Source organism: Clavelina lepadiformis, chromosome 3 (genome assembly GCF_947623445.1).
Source record: "Clavelina lepadiformis chromosome 3, kaClaLepa1.1, whole genome shotgun sequence".
NCBI lineage: Eukaryota > Metazoa > Chordata > Ascidiacea > Aplousobranchia > Clavelinidae > Clavelina > Clavelina lepadiformis.
This window is the reverse complement of record NC_135242.1, coordinates 5,931,918-5,949,327: the sequence shown is the minus strand read 5'-3', so window position 1 is coordinate 5,949,327 and position 17,410 is coordinate 5,931,918. Positions and strand designations below refer to the sequence as shown.

At 36.7% G+C, this 17,410-nt stretch overlaps 2 protein-coding genes across 4 annotated transcripts; both read right to left on the bottom strand.

The window, feature by feature from the left end:
* Window positions 1-1,926: 1,926 nt before the first annotated feature.
* Window positions 1,927-3,952, bottom strand: LOC143450392 (uncharacterized). 2 transcript variants are annotated; one of them, XM_076950913.1, is made up of 4 exons: window positions 3,828-3,952; window positions 3,607-3,633; window positions 2,770-3,430; window positions 1,927-2,718 (listed from the first exon to the last, which is right to left on the bottom strand). In XM_076950913.1, the coding sequence occupies exons 1-4, from the start codon at window positions 3,886-3,888 to the stop codon at window positions 2,295-2,297; spliced, it is 1,173 nt and encodes a 390-aa protein (XP_076807028.1). In that variant the 5' UTR covers window positions 3,889-3,952; the 3' UTR covers window positions 1,927-2,294. The 2 variants fall into 2 exon arrangements, with proteins under 2 accessions (XP_076807028.1, XP_076807027.1); XM_076950912.1 differs by having other exon boundaries at window positions 1,927-3,430.
* Window positions 3,953-7,815: 3,863 nt separating this feature from the next.
* Window positions 7,816-16,865, bottom strand: LOC143449314 (kelch-like protein 3). Of its 2 annotated transcripts, XM_076949462.1 has the most exons (14): window positions 16,604-16,865; window positions 14,869-15,120; window positions 14,671-14,777; window positions 14,383-14,534; window positions 13,972-14,104; window positions 13,581-13,690; window positions 13,263-13,379; window positions 12,610-12,759; window positions 12,238-12,372; window positions 11,680-11,860; window positions 11,429-11,530; window positions 10,761-10,889; window positions 10,254-10,394; window positions 7,816-8,811 (listed from the first exon to the last, which is right to left on the bottom strand). In XM_076949462.1, exons 2-14 carry the CDS (start codon window positions 15,045-15,047, stop codon window positions 8,639-8,641), a joined length of 1,809 nt encoding a protein of 602 aa, XP_076805577.1. In that variant the 5' UTR covers window positions 15,048-15,120; window positions 16,604-16,865; the 3' UTR covers window positions 7,816-8,638. The 2 variants fall into 2 exon arrangements, with proteins under 2 accessions (XP_076805577.1, XP_076805576.1); XM_076949461.1 differs by having other exon boundaries at window positions 14,869-16,865.
* Window positions 16,866-17,410: the final 545 nt, after the last annotated feature.

The following is a 17,410-nucleotide window of genomic DNA, read 5'->3' as shown; positions in this document are numbered from 1 at the left end:
AAGCAGACCTGTTGTGTTAAACATAAAACTTTACAACCAAGTGTTCCTCGCGTTACCAACAAAGATCTGGAGATTGGTCTGAATGAACTTGTTTATAAATGTAAACCTGGTTGCTTGCTTAGACGTTGAATTTTGTGTGCCATCCAAACATTTGCTAATTAAACTCTTTTGTTTTCCACGGTATAGGCCTACGCCCATTTTTCGTACAAGATATGTTTGCCTATAACAAACTTGTAAGACGCAACGCAAAAGTATAACCTTTACCATATTTCACTTACTTGTTCGCAACATACCTTCAAGAAGAAAATGTTAAACCTTCTTTTGAAAAGGTAAAAAAGAGATTTTTTACCTGCATATTTTTTGTTGTGCATTGAAATGCATAACCGACATGCGTAAAATTAAGTTTTGATCAAAAACATTTGAGCTTTAATTAACTTTATTTTTGTCGTTCTCACAACTAAAATGGTTAATGCGACCCTTTTCAATGAGCCTAGACAATAAGAGGCAATTTGACTGGTAAAAATTTAAAAACTCGATATCAAATGAATTTTATCATAAATTGTGTCCAAACTGAAAAATTTGGTTCGACAAATGCATTTTTTATAAAACGGACAATGAGTGAAATTAATCATTATATTTAGTATAAGCAGCACTAAATTTTAGAGTGACATTAAGTATTTTACTACTCCCCTTTCAAATTCACATACCTGTGAGAAGTTTATAGTCGCCTTGATTTACGTGTCGTTTTTTTCACGGCCGATATATTTGAAAGGGTTTAAATTTGGCATGTCTAAAGTCATATATTTACAATCACATCTTTCTTTAAATGGATTACCTAATTTCTTTTTTGAGTTTCCACTGCATTATAACTATTACGTAATTGGTCGTTTATCATCACTCTAGTGCCGTCAATAGCTGTTTTTCGCTGAGACATTAAAGCAGTGATATTAGCCGATGCCATCCTCGCTGCAGCATGTCCAAGCTCTTGTTATCTTTGCATTTCGAATGCAGCTGACAATGTCGGCGCACAATTTATAGAAAAGCATTACATTATTATAGCTAGAGCAGTGAATCCATATATATCTAGCGAGAACAATCGAATGTAACTTATTTATGTTTTTTTCAAATCTGGCCAGAAACCGGATTTTATTTCATAATTAAATACTTTCATGGGCAAACGCAGTCAACTTTGTTGTAGATTTTGCTATTACTATCCGGCAAATCAAGAAATGCATACGTTAAAGTCGTCATGAATTGAAATCGCATCATGACAAATTACCAATCGCCATCTTACATGAATCTTTAACCACTTTAAACACCTATTGTAAGGATGAAGAAAAACCTGCTTTGACAAACCTTTCAGATTATTGTGCAATAGGATTCGAAATTTTGGACAAAGAAAAAATAACATTCTACAATGGTCAAGCATTCTGCACTGTATACTCCCTATACCTGTGTTTCGTTGTAGGTTCCTAAAACATTGTCTTTGCTCGGTTTTGCAGCAGCAAAATATGATATAACTGAACTTCCGATGCAAGTATACTATTTGTACTACAACTTTTTTTATGATTCACTAAATAGCTTACATGTTGCGGGTCTTCAAGTTTGTTTTTTATTTTTACCTCTACAGCTTTGGAGTTTACGGTTAACTATAATTTCTTTATTCAGAACACTGTGTTGAATATGTCGTGGCGCTTATATTAAAATAAAGTTGGCACGCTGCACAGTTAACTATAGGCCTACTTATAATTTTGTAAAGTGCTTAAAACTGATTTTTGTTATTTGCTGGTCCTTTATATGTTTACCGCTACTGTGTCTGTGGGAACAGGCGGCGACCAATTTGTTTGAAATAAAAACAGAATCACAATCACAATCAATCTCGTGTCAAAATGACTAATATTTTTCCTGTAAATCCACAAACTGCAGACCAGAAAACTCCTTTCTTTTACTGGGTGATTTATAAATACAACGTTAGATTTTAAAACCCTTTAAAATTGAACATAATGCTTGAACAAGCTGCCCTCTGTAAATATCAACAAATTTGCTAATTAATGCATTGGGACTTACAAGTGCAATTGTGATTTTCTATTTTCATGTTAAAGTTTCTACAGAATGAACCATTGAAACTGTAAAACATAAAAAACACGATTTAGAGTAACAATTGCAATGATTAATTATATATATAACTTCTAATTAAATCATTAAAATCACTCCAATCTCAAGATTTTCTTGTCTATTCAGTAACTAATGTCCTTAAAATTGGATTTGAGGTTGGATTTTCTTTTTATTGGTCATCATCCTTGGAGTTGAGATTGACTTTGAGCCTGGAAATTCTTTCCTTTGCCCCATTTGCCTTGAGATTGAATTTGACTTTGAGTTTGGAAATTCTTTCCTTTACCCCATTTGCCTTGAGATTGAGATTGACTTTGGGATTGCTTATTTCCTTTACCCCATTTGCCTTGAGATTGAATTTGACTTTGAGTTTGGAAATTCTTTCCTTTACCCCATTTGCCTTGAGATTGAGATTGACTTTGGGATTGCTTATTTCCTTTGCCCGATTTGCCTTGAGATTGAATTTGACTTTGAGTTTGGAAATTCTTTCCTTTACCCCATTTGCCTTGAGATTGAGATTGACTTTGGGATTGCTTATTTCCTTTACCCCATTTGCCTTGAGATTGAATTTGACTTTGAGTTTGGAAATTCTTTCCTTTACCCCATTTGCCTTGAGATTGAGATTGACTTTGGGATTGCTTATTTCCTTTACCCCATCCTATCTGCATTTGATTCTGGTTTTGTTTTTGCTTTTTGCCATTTCCTTTTTGAACCTGATTTTGTCTTTGAGATTGAAAAATTCGCTTATATAAGGTACCTCCACTATGACCGTATTGCGATTGGGATTGCGACTGGCCCTGGTATGCACCTCCATGTCCGACCTGACTTTGAGATTGGGATTGATGTTGTGCACCAAAACCTCCACCATAATGACCTTGAGATTGGGATTGATGTTGTGCACCAAAACCTCCACCAACCTGACCTTGAGATTGGGATTGATGTTGTGCGCCAAAACCTCCACCAACCTGACCTTGAGATTGGGATTGATGTTGTGCGCCAAAACCTCCACCAAGCTGACCTTGAGATTGGGATTGATGTTGTGCACCAAAACCTCCACCATAATGACCTAATTGAGATTGGGATTGATGTTGTGCGCCAAAACCTCCACCAACCTGACCTTGAGATTGGGATTGATGTTGTGCGCCAAAACCTCCACCAACCTGACCTTGAGATTGGGATTGATGTTGTGCACCAAAACCTCCACCAACCTGACCTTGAGATTGGGATTGATGTTGTGCGCCAAAACCTCCACCAACCTGACCTTGAGATTGGGATTGATGTTGTGCTCCGTAGTGAAAGAACCGTTTATCTACCTTGTCTAGAACACAAATTAAAATGAAAGCTTACATTACAGAACAAAAAATGCCAACTAAACTTTTCTTTACTGTAATATAAAATTGACAAAACAAAACATAGGCCTACTCATTGTCGAAAAAACCCGAAATCGCAGATCAGATGCAAGAAAGTTTAACAACCTAAAACACAGCAACTTACTTATTTCATCATCCTCCCTTGTATTATCTGCAAAAAAATTTTTCAAAGAATAAATGCAAGAGCTGTAAAAATAGCAACCATTTTATTTTGCAAACCTTTCGACTAATGCTTAACTTACCCTAAATGCTATATGAGCAACCAAAAAAATTTTCATTATTCAATTATATTAAGTTAAAACAAGTTTGAAGTACTAATACAAAGTATTTATCAGGACACATTACCAGCAAGTGGAGCAGAAAGAGCGATGCTAGCAATGCAGAGCAAAACTAACAGCTGCTTCATGTTTCGTTAGAACAAATCTGGTTTATACAAAATGATACAGATTTACTGCAAAAAAGGAATCTCTAAAAAAGAAGAAATAAATCATGGTTTGACGTAATAACAGTATCATACAAGACATTTTTATCGAAAAACAGTATATCGTGCTTATGTTTGTTACATGATTAATCTCTTCTACAAACTAAAATAGATTATTATAAATAAACTAAAAGGTAAATTAATATTTGATTTATAAAGGCTATAATTTGTTGGTTTCTTTTAGTCTATCTTTCAAATTAGACGGTTTGTTCTACAGGTAAACTAAACTCTTTTCTTACATGCAAGTCCATATACAGCTAAGTTGAAGTCAAAGATATAAAATCCAGAGTAATCACAGATGAAGTACTTTATATAGAGGTTTGTAAAACCGTTCAAAAAACATACATTTCACTGCGCAAACAGAGCGAACAATGCTCATAGCTCGTTGCTATTGGATAATGCAATCATCTTACAAACCACAAGACATGAGCTCCAAATGCTTCAACATAAGGCTTCGAGGTCAATTTATATACCCATTACTTTTATTTTGTGTAAAAATATAAAGTTACAGATTAAAAATCACATATTTAGAAGGAATTTATCATTAATTATTACCAAACTACAAAGACTAATGTAGAATTTTTTTCAAAATATCTACCATAACGTAATTTTTTTACAATGACGATATAGTATATCAACCCAGCGCTAATTTGATATTGTATAGCTTTGCAGAGAAAAAACCATGGTTTTGGTCGTTAAAAAAGAATTATAGTTGTACACAAGCAACGTAGAAGACCATATTCTTCTGCAATTGTTTATTTTGCAGCCGTCTACAGTTGCGTTTCTTACTTTGCGTCTAAAACAATAATTTTGCAATTCAGAAATGCGTTAAATGAAATGTTTTAGGAAGCCATTTCTAAAGAGGTTTCAAAGCATGTTTTTCATTCAAATAAAAGTGACAGATTTTAGACCAAAATATCTGATTTTTTTGATACAAGTTGAGTTAATAGATGACGTATTGAAAATTTCGACAAAAATGAAAAATAGCAATTTGGTATTCTTTTTTTTTCCAAGAATTGCTTTTGTAAAACGTGTACAATTCCTTATAACACGTGTTTAGACAATGTGGCGTTATTAAAAGAAATAAATTTACGCGGTGGTTGAATTTCACCAACTGACGTCTCGGCCGTCATGATTATAAAACTTGCATTATGACAAAGAAAATATGTAACAGAGGTGTTACCTTCAAGTAAGAAAGGAATATTTAATTAGACTTATGGTAAACAAAGCCTTGTACAAAGCGTCCATCATGCTGTCTTTTCTTGTGATATTTACCTATCAGGCGTTCACGTATTGGCAAATGTTAAACCATGAACGGAGGACGCTTATCGACTCTTCCACCCACGTAGCCGGTAAAATTTATTGCTCGGAGTTGTTTTACGACACTGCAAATATTTGTAAAAGAAAGTACTCTTTAAACGGAAATATTCTAAAAATTATCTAATGGAACTTCTAGTTTTAGGAATAAAACGACGCATTATGCATGATATGGAACCACCATTTCGGATGAGCGAATATTTCGAAAAATTTGATTTCTTGGTATTTTTTGAATTTAAAGTCTGTGTCACAATTAAGCGGGAGTTGTACGAACGAAAATATATTTCAACAAACAATGTTTTGTATTATTACTGTTGCATAGCACTGCTTTGTATCATGATTTAAAGCGGTTTTGCCAATTTAAAATGGTATTCTATTCAATATCAGGACTATAGTCGACATTTCTCTTGCAACTTGGCCTGAAAACCTTATAAAAATGATGGTAGGCAGAGTTGTAGCGAAATCTCACTGGAAAAAGGACAAAAAATTTTCGTGATATCGTTTTTGTTTTTTTTTGCGACAAACTCCAGATCAGAGAAAAGGTTACAGTTATTCGCCCTCATAAAGACAGGAAATGTTAACATTGTTTGTCTAGGGTGTTTTGTTAGCAAAACGTGTACTTTTGATCATGAGAAGGCTACTTCAAGTATTGCTTGAACTATTAGCAAATGGTAAAACTTCGGGGAAAAATATCTCTTACGCAATGTTTAAAGACCTCTTTGGTCTCGCAAACATGATAATAATGTTTGTATATAACTCGGAACGCCCGTTAGGTTAATATCAGTTAAAGAGCAAATATGAAGTGTGGGCGTCCACGGATTTTGCTGTCCAATCACAGGCCTGAATTTTGCTGAGAATGTGTATCCAAGATGATTGCGTCGACTTCAGTTTATGGAGCACTTCATCCTAAACGACGAGATGTCATGTTTGAGCAGAGTAAAGGGAACGCCCAAAAAAAGTTTTAACCCAAGACGAAATGTAAGGTCTGTGGCTATGACATGAGTTATCGTACGTGTAAGCCGTTTGTTAAATTTCACGCATTCTGTAAAAGTTTTCATTAAAAATAAGCACTTTCCAGTTGAATAAAAATATATTTGTCTAGGGGCAAATTAAGACACGGTTCTTCAATATATCACATGCTTTAACTGTTGAAATGTATTGCAATTTCCTCAACATTTCTAAAGGCAAAGACCAAGAAATGAAAATATATGTACTGTACTGTACAGCATTGCGCTTTGTAAAAAAAAAGCTTTGTTACAGCTGAGTAAGCCGCACAGCTTTTTAGTCATACCATGAAATACTGTACAGTATTTTAGAAACGAAAAAATAAATTGTTCATCAACAGTAACAAACAACGCTTCCGTGGTCGCAAAAAAATACGTACAGTACATCGGTTGAGTGCGACAATCTATTGAAGACATAGCCTACTGCTGCAACACAATCGTGCTATCAGCTTTTGATATCGCATTGCGCAAAGACTAGAAACAGGTCAAAGAAAGTTCAAAACTGCTGGTCCCGCCGGAATGCTTCGCCATGCAAGAGCGGTTGTCAAACCGATTTGCGGCCGCATGTTCGTCACTTCTGGCTTAGAACAGTCGTCTTTAATACGGTGGTTCTGGGGTTCGACACTGGGTCGGATCATACAAAAAATGTAATTTTATTTTAGTTGCTGTCCAGCCAGAAACTCGGTACTTAGAATTGGAGTAAGGTGCATACTGCGTTTTGAACACGGTACTGCATTTGCAAGATTGATTGATTTTTTACTTTCCGATAATCCGGAAACCCCGCTAAACCGACATTTTTTGACGAAACGAAGTGGTCCGGATTAACGAGGTCTCACTGTATAAGAAAGGTTAACATTGCCCGAGATTATATAAATCATGACTCATAAACCTAGACACTGGCACCCAGAGATCGCTAATATCCGTTTTTCTGGTTACACACGTCCTTCAGTGACAGACAGTGTAGAAGTTGTTAACCATTGAACCACGCCATGGAATGTTCTAGAACAAATAAGGGCGACACCTCTAAAAAGCCGATCCTAACAACCGTTCCATGACAACGGAACATTCGCTCTTACATTCTGGGGAATGGTATTAGTGGATGAAAGGCTATTATACTATTGTGGACTATAGGTACCCTTACGTTCAGGGTGTAATGCAAAAAAATGTGCGTTCCCACCCAAATAATACCCAAGTGTGGGAACCACTAAAAACAGTCATTTCGAACAGCACTTCCCCTTAGAAAAAATTGTGGGAATGTCGTTACTACCTTACTACACTCTTACGTGTTCAAATATTTTAACCTGCCTTGGAAAGATTTGTCGAAACGGAACGTTCTCTTCCATCGTTAAACATCTACAGATTTCGAGAAAATTTTTTATATTCAACAAAAGAACAATAAAGCTTGGTACCGCAAATAGGTATAGGCCACATACCGAGGTAAATTCGCTGGAACAAAGTATTCCTAATTGGTATGACGAAAACAAAGAAATTTTGTTGCTCCAAAAATAGCACGTAAAACACAGCAAGTAGCTTGTGGTGAAACTTGCGAACATAATTTGTTTTAAAATAAATTCGTTGTCTAACGAAAATAAATGAGTTGAAAACGACGATAAGAAACGCTAAAGCAATAGCATGAAAATTGATGTACAAATTTGAAAAAACGGTTCTGCACATTAAGAACAAAATCGCACCAGCTCCAAGCGATGAAACAATCGTCACAATCAAATAGCATTTTTTTCTAATAATGACTCTATCTCAAGTCCACATGGTGGATATTTAAGAATAGGTCACAGATGCGTAACCTAGAAAATGACCGGCGTTTTGTCGAAGAACCAAACTCCGATAAAAGGCGAACTGGCCTTGTCACGAAGATCAGCTATAAGTGCAAGTATCTTCGGCGTCATCTAGCGGAAATTCTGGCTCAATCGTGGCTGCATTACGTGAATGAGTTAAAAAAGTTATTTGATGAAACAGCGCGATTAGAACCAACATAAGCGTCCTCGGAACTTTAGCACTATCTTGCATTTTTTCATAGCAAAAACGTTGTAGTTACAAACTACGGAAAAACAGGTAAAAAGAAAAAGGAACAAAACAGCGGTATTCGAAAACCGTCTAACAAAAATGCCATTGACAAAAGGTGGCCGTTTTTAAGGTGGAAAAAACGAGTGACATTACTTAAGTTGCAAAAAATGAAAAATCACAGTAATTCGTTTAAATTGGATGGGCCAGAAAACCGTTTTTAACGAGTATTGCACGAAGGCGCTTAAACGCAAAATACTCTCTAATGTCTACTTGTTATAAGAAGCCTTGCATGTTACGTAGTACATCTGGGTGCTTCAGACCGACTTGAGAGATTATAAAAGTTTGTCGATGACCGCAACTCCGGCATACGATCGTCCTGTGCTCATCGTGGTCGGCAAGAGTGTCCAGGAGTCAGTACGGGGGTTGTAATACTCCACCGAAACGAGATTACAGGATCCATCGTCTCCGCCTACTACGTATAAGAGGCCGTTCACAGATGCGACGCCTAAAAACATTTAAAAGTTTTAGCTTGTGACTCTTCCGAAGTTCCGAGCTTGAGACTGTCGATACCAAAAAGCACGCTTCCCCCGAGAAATAAATCGAGGCTAAACTGCGCCTTTGGGGAAGTGTTTCTAAACCGCAAAAGTGGGCAAAGATTACAATATACACAATGAAGTCGTTCCCATGGTCACTTACAAAAGAGGCATTCCTTATGGGAGTCAAGTAAAACTTGGCAACATTTCGGCCACTATTACTGTTTGTTCAAATAGCGACCACCAGCGAGTTACTAAAACTATTTACTGATTCCGGGCAGGGTCGCATCGAACCATAGCTTTGAAAACTATTGTAATAGCGAAACATGTTGATCAAGTTATGGGTGATAAAACCAAGTAGCTATTTCTGACCGCATCAACGAGTAGTTTGTCGTTTACGCAAGTAATTCAAACGCCCGGCTTTACCGCATCCGCATAAAACGCGTCCATCGTATTGATTTTAGTAGCGTAAAATGCAAGCACAGTACTACCTTGTACTGCTTGCACTAGAGCTAGCCTACAACTTAGGCTATAGGTGATGGTGGCATAAACTGTAAAAACTATATCCTGAATGATTCAGACATTTTCTGTTAGCCGATTAATTGGAGCTAATATCGGGTAATTTTATGTAATATTGCGGAGGTTGACAGCATTTGAATGGTTATTAGTGCGACAGTTATTATCCTGGTAATTAAATTGGTTTACAAATTGCAAAACACTATTTCTCCAAAAATGCGATGTGGAACCCCTTTGAATGCAAAGCGGACCATTAGGGCTCTGCTTAATTCCTGTTAAAGAACGCTGAACTAAAACTAAGTCAAAATGATTCTAGTGCTTGATTATGCCGCTTTTCAAATGATGCACGGGCGGAAAACAAAATATTTGGAAACGAAGCGCCAGTCTTGGTAGCAATGCTACATTGAGTGTTTTAATAATTAATTGCATAATATTCAATAATTTGATATTTGTCAATACCTTAAACGTTCAGGAATTATGGACCTTACACAAATCGCGTTAAAGCTTGAAAATACAATTAAAACATCTGGCGGGTCCAGTTGAATATGGACTCGGGTACAGCGATAACTTATCAGCATACCTTCTCATAATCACACTGAGCTTTGGCGTTGACCTGGGGGCACTTGACTGTTAGCGAATTCGTGCCATGATCAAGTGCCTACCACGAACACTCAATACGTGATATGTTTCATTCAAATCTATCGAAAACTTAATTACAACGTTTAATCTACATTTCCTTGAACCCGGTACCAGCAAACCGTTCCGTCTACTTATTTCTCTAAAGACAACGTCATCGGCTAACATCACCAGTTACCGAAAATAATCCTTTTTACATGTAACCCGTTTAGCAATCACACCGGCCAGTTATCGAGTTAGTTACCATTGTCCTTTAACAGACCTGCGTTTCGACGACACATGTTCATGTCGCCTATGGGAGACCAGCTGTTGGTAGCTGGATTGTAAACTTCGGCGCTTTTCTTCACCAAGGGACCGTCGTGTCCGCCAACTGCATACAGTAGCCCGTCCACCACCCCAACACCTGTGATATGGATAGGTTGTTCAGTTTTTGATGAAGAATCCCATTTTTGAGCAAGATTAACATTTTCTGGTTCAGTGAAAGTTTTGTTTCATTATAAAAACTTTCAATTTTAGCTCGTATGGAGATGATGTGTTTCAGATTTTACTTTGCAATCGCTTAGTCAGTTTCCGAAAGTAATTGTCGTCCAACAACGCACAGAAACAATCAACTAAGACTGCTGTGTCAATCAGCATGTGTCCTACTGACAATTAGTACAATTCTATTTCCAGAGCACACATTGCAGACGAGAAGACAAATTAAGATGATATCGAAATAAGTATCAATGCAGCAACATTAATTATTCTCTTAATTATGAAGATGACAAACCGGCTCCACTCCGTCGAGTGCTCATATCCGCAACAAAAGCCCAGCTTTTGGTGACCGTTGAATAACACTCCACAGATACAAGACAGTTTCTTGACACACCGTCGTAACCGCCAACAGCGTATAAAAGACCTAGAAATACAGACAAAAATTTTTACAACTAGCCTTTAAGCTGAGTCCAAATACCGAAAATTACATGTACATTGTCGGCTGCAAAAGATCTCAATTTTGTTCAGTACAACTTGCGCCTCGGGATTGGTATACACGGTATCGAAATAGTCACCGCCAAGTGCCACAACGGTGTTTTTGCGCACGGAACAAACTGCTGGCAAATGAGGTAAACCTCGAATCTTTCGGCGCACGTTGCAAGTAGTGCAACTGATATAGTTTTGGTGGGCATATGGCGATAAAAATATCAGTTACGGTGTTGGTTCTGGTAACGTGCTAAAATCAATTTATGCAGCCCTCGTCTACCAATATCTGCTTCAGAAGTAAAACGGATATGAATCAATACAAAACGTTCGATGGTTCTACGTTATCAGGCAATCTATCAATAACAATGACTACATAGAATTAGGTATACTGTAGTACATTATTGCTATGAAAGCATACACAAAAAGCTCTAGGTGCTTTTGTTTATGCGAAATCGCTGAGGTCTTAATGCAGCTTACCACCAAGGACGGCAACTCCGACGCTACTGCGCCGTGTGTTCATTGAAGCAATGGCCCTCCATTCATTTAGCTTTGGATCAAAGACTTCAGCAGTATTGAGACCTGCAAAAAATAATACACATAAAACATAGCCAGAGTGTCTTCGTGTTAGATTTCGGAATTTTTTAAATATTTCCCTGTACACCTAGTAAGAAAAAAATTGGTCACAAATAATTTTAACTCGGTTTACTTTCACCTTCATTAACTCTTACCAGACGAGCCGTCAAATCCACCCACAGCAAACAACATATCGTGCAAAACGGCGGCTCCAAGCGTGGATCGTCTTGCATCCATCGATGGGCCAGTAGTCCAGCAGTCTGTCAACGGATCGTATTTATCAACAGTGCGCACTCTTAAAGATCCGTTGAAACCACCAACTGCCCATATACTGCCCTGTACAAGCGTACATACAATCAGAGGTTAACTGAATCCAGCAGCACCAAAACAAAATTTCATGTAAGTGCATTCTAAGATAAAGATATGTTGGTACTGATTGTGAGATAGTAAAGTCAAAATAAAATGTTTTGACCATAAGCTATGCAAAGTCTTTCAAGTTTCAACGAAACTTTTCAAAACAGGCTTGAAACAGCTGAAATATATTTCAAACAACATAGCAATCATCAAGTCACTACTAAATCATAACGGCAATGTCAACACAAAACATACAATATAGAAAAGAGAAGTTATATTAAGCAATAAAAAAGTTAGAAACGATATAAAAAGGAATTAGAAACACCAAATAGGCAAAAGAAATTGTTGTAATCAAAAACCTGAAAAACAGATATTCCGGCTCTGCATCTTCGAGAAGTCATCTCTGACACCTGATGCCAACGGTCTTCTTTAAAATCGTAACATTCAACTGATCGGATCGCTTTTGGTGCCTGTCCTCCAACAACATACATGGTCTGCAAGTTACAAAACATTTCTTCATTAAGTATCTGTACTAGTACAACCACTTTTTATTGTATTAACCTCCTACGGTGAAAAAAGTTTAGAAACCTAGTTTCATAGCCAATTTGATATTTTAGTACTGATTTGTACAAGTGCAACTATTCCCCCATATGCATAAACCTTTCCAACAACGGTATTGTTATGAGGACATTCCATTTGTAACAACTGCAAACTGTACATACATATCAGACCTTTGGCATTCCTTTGGGAGTTCTAGGTCTTGTTCTTGAAATTTTCATGGTGGCTCGATGTTCGGGACTTAAGAGATGATATTTCATGGCTTCAATTAAAAAATCTTTGCAAAGATCATTATTCTTCACAAGTGTCTCTTGCTCTACCCTCTATAAAAAAATCACCACTGACAACAATGTAATGATACAATGATACTCTACAACATATTGCAATGAGGCTTGAGTATAAAAGTGCCAATAACATTTTGTGCTATGTTAATGGACTATATATAACATGAAGTTGTAAATAATTTCCAACTGATCATATCGCAAAAACTATGAACACTGAATTGAGTGCTACTGAAGCCGTTTTATGGGCGACAGTTTTAACACTATTATATCAGCACACAAGCAATGAAGCCGATAAGCAATAAATTATTCATTGTAACTCATTCCATCAGCAAACACCACCGGCCACCAGCATAGAAACAACCAGCATTGAACAATTTCACATAAAGTACACAATAATTAATTGTAGATTCAGCAAAGATACAAAATTATCACAAATTCATGATAATACGCAAATACTATTGAGAATCAACAGCATGGGTTCCAACTAAGGTTTTTTACTAATACAAATGAAAAACAAACAACAAAAAACATAACAACATTACCTCAACCAGGTAGTCACTGGGCATCAATGGAAGGCGTACATGTTCCAATAACCTTGGCATAAATTGAGAGCGACTGGCTATGTCACTACGAACCCACCCAACCACAGCTTCGAATACCTTTAAACATTTCAAACATACAGTATAACATTATTTTAAATTGAAATTTGAAAATTAGTGTAAAAATTTGTTGACCTAATAATATTGATTATGCTAAAGCCTGATATTTATATATGAATGAAATGTAAAAATAAAACTGATAAAATATAAGTTCATTTCAGTTGGTCTTAGGATATTTTAGGTATTTAAATATTTACAAACCATTTCTTCAGATGACACAGACAGTTGATCACTGTTTATCAACTCACAAACTTGTTGGCAAGAAAGATTGTGAAATTCTTCACCTCTCACAACATCAGAAAAATGTTGCTCTAAAGTTTAAATTAGCAGGTTAAATTACGATAAAACTATGTTTATTGTGTCAAATGCCATGAGGTGTTATCATTTGGTGTGAAGCATCAGGTTGTTAAAACCTTGTGGCAAAAACATCAATAACGAAAATAGTTGCTGGACAGCAGAAAACAATCTGCTCACAGTAAGAAAAATCATTGTAGCATGTTTAAAACAAACATGTAAGAATAAAGCATAGTGGAAAGAGGAAAAATGGAAACTGAAGTTTGAGAAAAAACATATTGCAAAAAATAGTATCCACCTGTGAACGAGCGAGCATGTGTAAATAAATCAGAGCAAGCATGGATGTCAGCAAACTGTCTTATTCCAAGGCAGTTTGACGGATGAAGTTGTGACTGCAGAAAACAGCAGCATGATTCCCGAACAAAGGTCAGCTAAATACATTTTTGTATCTTACTTCATTTCACAAATAATACAATTCTGTTGCAAATATTATTTTCATTTTATTAAGGCTGATTTTGTAAAGAATGTCTTTAAGTGCCTCCCCATTACATTAATAATTATAGTTTTATACCTATTTGAAATTTCAGATTTAAATGAATCACATATATATGTAACTATCTTTGGCAAAACTTCCCTATGTCAAACGTAAGCCTTAGCAAGATTAATATGCTTGTCATATCACTATTTAGCACAGTACTTTAATCCAAACCTCAAGAAGGCTTGCAGCTGGAAGCAAAGCCTGAACATTTTCTTCTGTAACTTCAATTTGTGCTGTGTAAACATACTCAATCAGTTGTATGAGAGCTTTGCCTTCAATTCCTTTCAGCTGAACTTTATAAGCTGTGCTTTCACTCATTTTACCTGTGAGTTTAAATTTTATGATAGATATAACTTTTCCTTCACCACAAAATAAATCACTGAAGGGAATATGTGAAATTAACGCTAGTGTGCTAAATCACAGCTAACTAAGTTTATTATAATGATTATATATAAGTACTATTAAACATCGCCATGAAATATGGTGACCCAGCTGCCATGACCAGTTTATGAACAGGTAGTTCCACATCTGATGCAACCAAGACTAAGTCACACAATACATCATTCCTGAAAAATAATTTTAGAACACTATATTTAGTTAATTTTATAAGCTTAACCTTAATGGTGATTGCTTGCAACACAAAACTGAATGTTTTACTTTCTCAGTGTGTTCATTGCAGCTAAAGCTTCTTTGGTGTGCAGGTCATCGTGAAACTGTTGAGCATTGCTTTGCAGTCTACCAGTTTCAGATGTGCCACCAGCAGCAACACATGCAGCAGCTGCCGTGCTCTCACTGCATGACTCAAGCTCAGTACCGTAAAAGTTTACATTCATCATAGTTGGAGTTGAATTCACAAAACCAAGTTGATCAAAGTATCAAACCATCTATATACATGAAGCTTCAGAGCATCTAAGAAGACATATCACAATTAAACTTTAACCAATCTCACAATCAGTTTACTACGCGTTGTAATTTTATGTATGTAGTGTTTAAAGAGAAGTTGACCCTTTAAGATTTTCCTTGTATATAGGTTTACAGTCAGAATCCTCCAGACTGCAGAGCATGGAAGGAGCACACCCGCACGTTGTCCAGCACAAAGGCCGAACATGCTTGGGCAATGAGTTACAGTGCACACCAGCTGCTTCTTTGCACACCACAATTTTGCTTCAGCACTCACAAGATCTCGATGAAAATTGCCATACTCTGTAGTCCAATGAATCCTGATACTTAGCTTATATTACCAAAAATTTAAGTGAGACGTTGTTCAACACATTTTTAATGAAAAAATAAAGGGTTTGATTTCTAATCTATTAATTATATCACTAGGCCTAATATACAATTTAATCTCACACACACATGCATATATACAATCCATAATGGAAAACAAGGTAACTACCCTAACCGCAAAGTACGGCAGTTTTTGATGGGAATTTGTACATGTAAGATGCAGATTTTGGTGCGATGGCATGTAGGCTACTGAAGCCTCAATTCTTTGTTTACCAGTATTTATTAGAAATCAGTGTGAAGATAGAAAATATCAGCATGCACGTTTCAAAATTTGGTGCATACAGATGCAAGGTTATACTCTTTTCAATATAGGCAATTGCACCTTTAAAACTTTAAACCTTAGTCTAGGCCTATAGCCTACTGCCTATATGCTTGTTGCACCCAAACGTCAACTTCAGAGGAAGACTGAGAATTCTAAAAAGGAGGGAAGTCAGTTTTGCTATTACGCTTTTCTGTTTTTTTTTTTATATGAAAATGTGCACGAGTTTCTTTTTTATACATACAGAGATCGCAGATTCACAGGTTTTGCGTTTAGCCTAGCCTTCATTGACTAAGCCATATAGGCCTAGGTTATGCCCTATAGTCTACTGAGTTTAGAAATTCAACAAGAGAGGCACAGACGCACTGGGTTAGGCCTCGACTACAGTCTTTGTATGGTACACATGCAGACAAACATCTAGCAAACACCGGGTCTATATAGCTTAGGCAATATAGTATAATGAGAAGTAAAGCCTTATACAATTTACGTCTCGAAGTAGGCCCTTTCTGTTTTCACCTCCTCCCTGCAGGCTGTCAAGGCTTTCGTATTAAGACTTAGGTTTATGCGCGACACTTTCATATTTCCACATCTCTGAGCGTAGCCTACCCAAAATTTATTTACCACAATGGCTCTCTTCTGCATTACCTTTATAATGAAAACTGAGACCGGGTTTTATGCTCTGAGCCACCCTTTTGTGCCATTGGCTCAGCTCCAAAACTATTTTGAGCCACATTGTGGCTCTTGAAGATAGCTTAATTGTAGGGCATTAAAAGATGAACAGGCAAGATAAACCATACTTTTTTATATACAGGAGAATGTTTTGTTGCCAAATAAGGCATTATTTACCTTTTCTTTTCATTTCAAGCTTTGTTTGAAGTAATTTGTAACATGTCACCCGTGGTAGACGGCATGCTACAAACGAAAAGGTCGGCTGACTTTACCTTGGTCCGTAGTTCACAGACAGTCTATGATAGACTCCGGTACTGTGACTTAACTCGTGTCACAACTCACAACCATTGATTTGCTTCCATCACTGTTACAAAATCACTAAAAATTGTTGTCGCGATTCCACTGTCTGTATTTTGTCTGATAGAATAACATTATCAAGATGAATGAGGGAAAGGGACACCGAAAGAGAAAACTATAATGAAAATTGCTTAATTCCCGCAAACGACAATCTTGTCCAAAATGCACGAGGCACATATTGGGTTTTTAGTTGGCTCAAAATTTGCTTTAAATGAAATGTATTTTAATGTAACACGGGAATTTATGACCTAAAATTTTGCCGTATACGACAATCTTGATGAGGTTTGTCTCACCTATAAGACTAAATATGTTTTCCGAGATCATATAGCGGATAAGTAATAGCACACAATAAAATGCGTTGAACGAACGGGAATGGAAATGTGAAAACGGCAATGGCCCCAAAATTTGTATTTGTGAAGGGGCACAGCCCAATAATACCCCTCGTGTTACTGTTACGTTAGTGCCAGCATAACATTACGCAGCCAAATAGTCTTATCCTGACGGTTCCGTTATAAAAAATTCCGACCTAATTTGGCGCCCCCTTATTACTGAGCCCGGAGACAGATGTCCACACTCAAAGTAAACTCTTTCCTCCGATACTCGACTTTAACTGGGGAGTTATTCGGC

What these genes read in the sequence shown, in the direction of transcription:
- LOC143449314 (XM_076949461.1), bottom strand. Translation starts at nt 15,047, where the DNA reads ATGATGAATGTAAACTTTTACGGTACTGAGCTTGAGTCATGCAGTGAG. An exon ending in CTCCCAAAGGAATGCCAAAG is followed by an intron (nt 12,373 to 12,609) that starts GTCTGATATGTA and finishes TGTAACTTGCAG; the next exon opens with ACCATGTATGTTGTTGGAGG. An exon ending in CCGGAATATCTGTTTTTCAG is followed by an intron (nt 11,861 to 12,237) that starts GTTTTTGATTAC and finishes ACGCTTGTACAG; the next exon opens with GGCAGTATATGGGCAGTTGG.
- LOC143450392 (XM_076950912.1), bottom strand. Translation starts at nt 3,888, where the DNA reads ATGAAGCAGCTGTTAGTTTTGCTCTGCATTGCTAGCATCGCTCTTTCT. An exon ending in TCTTTCTGCTCCACTTGCTG is followed by an intron (nt 3,634 to 3,827) that starts GTAATGTGTCCT and finishes ATTTTTTTGCAG; the next exon opens with ATAATACAAGGGAGGATGAT. An exon ending in AAGGGAGGATGATGAAATAA is followed by an intron (nt 3,431 to 3,606) that starts GTAAGTTGCTGT and finishes TTTGTGTTCTAG; the next exon opens with ACAAGGTAGATAAACGGTTC.